Source organism: Glycine soja, chromosome 12 (assembly GCF_004193775.1).
Source record: "Glycine soja cultivar W05 chromosome 12, ASM419377v2, whole genome shotgun sequence".
Classification (NCBI taxonomy): domain Eukaryota; kingdom Viridiplantae; phylum Streptophyta; class Magnoliopsida; order Fabales; family Fabaceae; genus Glycine; species Glycine soja.
In genome coordinates, this window is record NC_041013.1 from 4,888,176 (window position 1) to 4,895,101 (window position 6,926).

The 6,926-nt window shown below is 30.0% G+C and overlaps 1 protein-coding gene across 2 annotated transcripts; it reads left to right on the forward strand.

Moving 5' to 3' along the window:
* Positions 1-464: 464 nt before the first annotated feature.
* Positions 465-2,010, forward strand: LOC114380186 (transcription factor MYB59-like). Of its 2 annotated transcripts, none has more exons than XM_028339144.1 (3): positions 465-700; positions 767-896; positions 1,144-2,010. In XM_028339144.1, the coding sequence occupies exons 2-3, from the start codon at positions 868-870 to the stop codon at positions 1,697-1,699; spliced, it is 585 nt and encodes a 194-aa protein (XP_028194945.1). In that variant the 5' UTR covers positions 465-700; positions 767-867; the 3' UTR covers positions 1,700-2,010. The 2 variants fall into 2 exon arrangements, with proteins under 2 accessions (XP_028194945.1, XP_028194944.1); XM_028339143.1 differs by having other exon boundaries at positions 479-659.
* Positions 2,011-6,926: the final 4,916 nt, after the last annotated feature.

A 6,926-nucleotide genomic window follows, 5' to 3' on the forward strand; every position in this document is an offset into this window, starting at 1 on the left:
TTTCCCCTTCCCATGATTATAATTAGGTTAGAATATATTTTTAACAAATTTAAAATATGTTATTTTTTCTCTCAAAGTAACGTTTATACATATCAATTTATGTGTATGATTTTTTTCACATTAATTATATATATAATTGATATAAAAAATATTATATTTACATTAGTTATACGAATGATTAATATAAAAAATCATTATCATCATCGTAAATTTGGATTTATTTAAACATATGTATGGAAAAAAATACATTTAAAAATAAATTTTAAATATTTTTATATTTAAAATACAAAAAACATATTATTTTTATATGTCCTTGTAATAGGTGGCATCACCATCTAGATCATTGCCCATAGCAAATGATGAATGTGCATGCGTGCACCACATGAACTGTGGATATGCAAGCTTAATTGCTTATTATAAAAATACACCTCATAGAATGTGAATAGTGAGAAAACCACATATAAATACCACTAGTACCAACATAGGTCTCTGTAAGTCTATCAAGTGAAGAATTAAAGTTAGAATAATATTCCCTACAATTAGCAGAAAAAATGGTTCAGCAAGATATCCGAAGGGGTCCCTGGACAGAACAGGAGGACTACAAATTGGTGTATTTTGTTGGCATGTTCGGAGATCGTAGATGGGACTTTATAGCAAAGGTATCAGGTTTGAAGGTGGAGGGAGACTGTAAATAAAATAGGTATGAATATTTGGACAAGCTAAGTTATACTATGAAGCACCCTTTAACCACCTCACTTTTTTGTAGGTTTGAATAGAACAGGTAAGAGTTGCAGATTACGGTGGGTTAATTACCTCCACCCCGATCTCAAACGAGGGAAGCTCACACCCCAAGAACAACACCTCGTCATGGACCTTCATTCCAAATGGGGAAATAGGTTTGAGAACCATGCAGAAATTAAACTATAAGCTAGCTACCTGCTGATCATCACTCATATTTTTAATTACTCTTTTCCTACCCTATATATAGTACTATTAATTAGTTCTTCGTCTTATTTAATTTTTTATTATTTGTGAAAATCTAATACAGCGCTCAATCAATCAAGTTAGACTCGGTAGACACCTTATTTTGTTAATTAGTTACTTCGAATTTTGTTGCTTAATTACTTTGATGATCCCTTGCAGATGGTCAAGAATTGCTCGCAAGCTACCAGGGCGCACTGACAATGAGATTAAGAATTATTGGAGGACTCACATGAGAAAGAAAAAGGCTCTGGAGAAAAAGCATGCATCAGCATCAGCATCATCACCTGTTTCTTCTAGTTGTCAATCTTCACTATCTTCAAACAACCATGTTGTGGATTCACATGCTTCCAAAGAGAGCTTTTATGACACAGGTGGATATGATGACATGATGATGGGGTTAATTGGTGGTGAAAAGGGGTACTCTATGGATGATATATGGAAAGATATTGTTTTGTCAGGAGAAGAGAACAGCATTTATAACAACAATAATCTGCAACCTGTGTATGAAGAAGGGCATAGTGAAGAGGGATGCAACTTCTCTTGTCCTCCACCAATGATGATTATGCCTTCTCCACCATCATGGGATCAGTACAACATTTCTTCTCAACCCCTCTGGGTGATGGATGAAGAAGAAAGTAACAAGATGTTATTCCCTACACTAAGTGACCAATATTTTTCTCACTATGAACAAGGGAACGAATTTCTGACCGGCTAATTAGGAGATTCTTTTTTTTCTTTCTCTTTTCAATTATCAATATTTTGTTCTTATGTGTGCCATCTGTCACAATAAGAAGGCTTAAGTCTTAACCTGTACAGCATAGTATCTTTGAGCTTTCGCCATGGTCCTCCTCCATAGTGTGACACAGCTGTAATCGATCTCAAATGTCACTGTAGTCTATGTCAATGTGTTTGTGGTTTTACTTTAAAGAAAAATCCAATGGGGAAATTAAAGTGGTCATGTTATGAATTATGTAAAATACTATACATCAAGCACTTGTGCAAATTTAAGTTTTAATCTGATTTCGATGCCTAGCTATCAATTATAGCACTTTCATTTCAATTATATTAAATTAATATCAGCCACTAGCTACTAATGCGTGAATAATCTATACACACCTTTCCAATCAGAACCGTATAAGATGCACGACACGCTGCAGATAGAGCAGAAGTCAACTTTGCGCATTAATAAACTTATGGTTCAAGTTTACTAAGGGAAAATAATTTTGCACCTTGATTTTCGGTTATATTTTCCAGTTTACTTGATTATACAGGTGTTATTGACTTATTGGAGCTTGCTGATTTTGTTTGATGAGAGTGATTTGTAATAATATCCTATGTTTCGTTACTATTTTTCCTAAGAGAAATTGTTGGGGCAACACTTAAGTGTGCCAACTTTAGGCCACACGATTAAAAGGAGCTGAATTTTATTGGGCTGGGAATACTCCAAATTGTTTTGGATGAATTGTGCAGAAGCTAGAAATCAAAACGTGAGAAATTAGCTGGGAGCAATTTTAAGGGTTAATTGACTAACTGTCCATGATATGTTATGCACCCAGATATGTTATGCAGAAGTTAGTGCATGTTCCTCAAATATAGAAAGTATAAACAGGAGAATTACAAATGTAAAATGGGTCTTCAATCATTAATACAAAATCTTTCCATCCATTTATTTTTCTCTTGCAAATTTATTTACAATCCTGTCATTTACAATATTTTTATCAGTCGTTTACAATCTTTGGTTTACATTTCAGTCATTTACAAGAATAAAAATCCTTTCTATATAGAAGAATTGTCTAAAGGGAGTCACTGAATTGGTTATTAGTCGTTTCATGTGACTGATCCATCTGTATTCCTAACCAACAAATTAATGGTTTTTAAAAAATATTTTTCTAAAAAAACTCATAAATAAATATCATTTATCAGATATAATCTATACCAAACACACTTCTAATTATAAAAGCCATTAATTAGGCCACCAGTGGTCACATAAGCTTTTTATGGCAACTTTTTTCATAAATAAAAACTAATAATATAAAAGAAATGTATTGGGGAAACAATTTTTCATAAAACAACACGTGGCAAAACTTTTTTAAAAGCAGTCTAAAAACTTATATATTATAAATTATGGATTTGAAGTTTAATTATATTAATTATTTAGAACCAAGACGTAAAGTTTTTCTTTTTCTTTTTCCAGTCCTGACTTAAATAGTCTACTTTCAGTACTTTGATTAAACTTGAAAATTAGATTAATGAAGATGCACTCTAAGCTGAACTGGACACCACTTATCACGATTTTTTTTGTTAAAATTGACCTAACAGTAACAGTTTTTTAATTATCGTGGCAAATAGGAGCACTTACGTATCATATGATAAAAAATTACTAGTAACAATCAAACCTAAACATTAATGATAAGAGTGCTTCAATTCTTTATAATGAAATTCCATCCACCTGATATAAGACTATTTGATTGAATTTTGAATTGTGTTGTTCGAAGTTCGCTTCTTCACTTACTGTGCGTCTGGATTCAATTCACATACGCATGTATTTTAATTTTTTCACATTAAATTCGTAACAAAGATGTTAAAGCTAGTAATTCTAGCTTTATGGGCTTGATCCACATTGATATTGGATGGACGTGCATCCGAACATATTGATAGATAAAGGTCTGAGAGGATGAGATGAATTGAATTTCTTACGATACCTAATATTTTTCAGTGATAATATTATCTTGTTTTGATGTGACAATGACATAACTTTACTTTAAATTGAGAAATGATTTGTTTTCCACGAATGTATTTTAGAATTATCCACACAAGTAGTGTTGACATGCTCATCACATTTACAATTTAAATTAATCAGTAACTTCAGACTAAATAATTCACTACAAGAATTGGACCTCAGACTCAATTTAAAATAAAACTCATTTCGAAGAGTCATGATAGTTGACTGATAGTTGTTAATAACCACTTGTTCAACTAGTGTGATCAATCAAAAACAACAAAATGATTTTGGTTTTGAATTGTATTGGTGGTCATTGATAGTTAATTAGTAAACCTTATAAGTTCTTGTTGAACCTTTCAACACTATTACTTACATGTTTGATTACAAATATAAGTTCTCTATTTTCTTTACAAATCAAATACTGCATGAATTGAAATATTTTTTTTTATTTATGTAAAATCACTTTTAATTATTTTCTCTATCCATTTTCATTTGTCCTTTACACAATTTTTGGATAGCAAAAGAAGTAATAAAACAAAATAAACAACGTAAATAAATAAAAGAGAAGAAAAATGATTTTGAAACAATTATTTTTTGTGTTATTTAGTTTGAGAGAAAAGAAATAAAAAAGATTAATTTATATAAAAAATGATGAATCATATCCTATAAACCAAGGTGTTCAGAATTGAACTAACTAAATCAAGTGTAAAACCAAAAATCAACCAAAAAATTGAAAATTAAAGAAAAATTAATGATCACTGGTTTGATTTGTTTTTGTTTTTTTTTTAAATCACCTAATTTGATTTAGGGGTTGACACGTAAATATTAAATTAAATCAAACCAAACTGATTCCATAAGTTAATTGATTATTATTCAAATATCATTCAATTTGAAAATAGTTGTATTTTTACTTTAAGTTTAATTGTTGAAATCTTATATTGCTCATTTATATAGTTGATTGTTGAACTAATTATTATTTAAATTTTATATAATTAATAATATTTTTTAATACTTATTAGTAAAATTTTCAAACGTATAAAAATCAAATTGGTGGATTAAATCATAAAAAGATTAGTTTATTTTGATTTGAATTTCATAAATAATTTATACCACACCATTTTATTTTATTCGGGTTAATTTTAAGTGAAAATCCGCCAATGTCCCAAACTATTTACAGTAGGATTCACCGATTTGTTTTACTTCCTCCCCTCAGTCCTTTGCCTTTTATCCGAATCACGGAAAACTAGCTTGTTTCCTACATATCTCCCTTTCACTCTTCTCTTCTTCTATCCAAACTAAAATGTTATTTAGTTTGTGAAAAACAGAATAAATATTTATTTCATATAATTAAAAAATTTGAATATGTAAAATATATCATAATTAAGATTTATAATAAATAAGCATTTTTAATGATATAAATTCTGTTTAACTGTTGACTATTTTGCAATTTAAGCCATATGCAGGCTACAGCAGCGAAGAGGAAATGAAATGACCATATCCAAATAAACGAGAAATCGAGAGAGAAAGAGAATGTCTCGTATCTCCACACTCTATCTTCTCGCTTACAACTCCTTAATTTCAGGCCATTGGATGGTAATGGTACAATTACAATACAATCCTTCTTTCAGGCTTCATCTCTTTCTTTTTAATTACTTTCTCTCGCACGCAGGGCGATTTCCTTAACTAAGATTTTCATCAAAGGAACCTATGCTTCCGCTGGCAACTTAATCTGTCAGTTCATTCCTAAACTACCCCTTTCTCTATTCAATTATTCAATACATTTTGTTCTAATTTTTTGGATTAATTACTCAATTGCCCAACCTTTACTAGTTACTCCATATATCTAGAAACTAGTCGTTTTAATTCTTACACGTACACTTAAGTTATTTTTTGTTTTTATGGGACAATTGATTTTTTTTTTTTAATTTATTAGTTTGTTTAACTCATTTCAGTCATTATATATATATTGAAACGAGTAATTTCTAAGTACAAAATTAAGTATAGGCATGGTTTTAAATTACAATTGTGTTGTAAGTTTGAAAACTTTCATATTGCCAGTAATTGCAGGGAAATGCGGGTGATGGGACTGAAATTACAGTTGTGTTTCAATGGGTCAAAATACACTTTAATGCAAATGCGATTGAAAAATATCTTATTCAATGATTATAAAAAATAATAATATTGTTATATAAAAATATTTTTCTCTCAATAAAATAAAAATGACTTTGTTTCACAATTTCTTTATTCTTCATTTGTGTCTTCATTGTCTTTTCTAGTGAATTGTCATCAACTATAATAAATAAATTTTTTTTGAAAGGTGAAACAAAAATTATAATGTATCAATTCAATTAAGATTTATCCTGTAAAATACAATCTTTATATTTAAGTCACTTAAATCATAGTGATAAAAATTCAATTCCTAATATAGATGCTTTACATTTAAAACTGAGTATATGAATTATATAAGTAATTCAACTTTTTTTTTTGGTATCATATTGTATGATTGCTCTGCTTCCGTATTTCATGCAAGGTATTTTGCAATGCGCTGCATTCTTGGAAGTTATACACGGAGCCATTGGTACGTGTTACTTCTGCGAATGAGATTGAATTGTTGTTAGTAGAACACGTTTAAAATTTAAGAAGCAATGTTAACGTTTTTTTTTTGTGTGGTGGAGTGAATTAAGGCATTGTGCCCAGCGGGGGTTTTGCTTCCTCTTATGCAATGTGGAGGAAGGACGCACTTTGTGCTTCCAATTGTTCGGAAACTTGATGAGGTTTTATGCCTCTCTTTGGAAGTTCTTGTCTTTTTGTGTTGCCACCATATATAACTATGGAAAGTGTTACTTTTTTTGGTTAATATTTTATTTATTTATTTATTCTATAAGTGCGACATGTGTTGTCAAGATTCATTTAAATAATGTAATACCATTTCTCGCCACTTTCATTTTCACATGCTCTTGGTCATGGAATAAAGCCCTACATTAGTTTTTGAAATTGTTTAGGTCCAACATTTTAAAATTCCTAAGTTAGCCCGTAACTTTATAAAATGATGTTTACTTTAGTTCTCTTAAAAAATATAGTAAGATAACACTAACATAAGTGATTTTTGGTAAAGTCAGGGACTAATCTGAACTAATGAAGATTTTATAAAATCTTAGGAACTGGGATGCATGACTCAGTCTTGAGGACTAATATGAAACTTTACTCGTGTATGCAATGA

Coding starts and splice junctions, on each gene's coding strand:
- LOC114380186 (XM_028339143.1), top strand. Junction 897..1,143: donor CATTCCAAATGGGGAAATAG/GTTTGAGAACCA, acceptor GATCCCTTGCAG/ATGGTCAAGAATTGCTCGCA.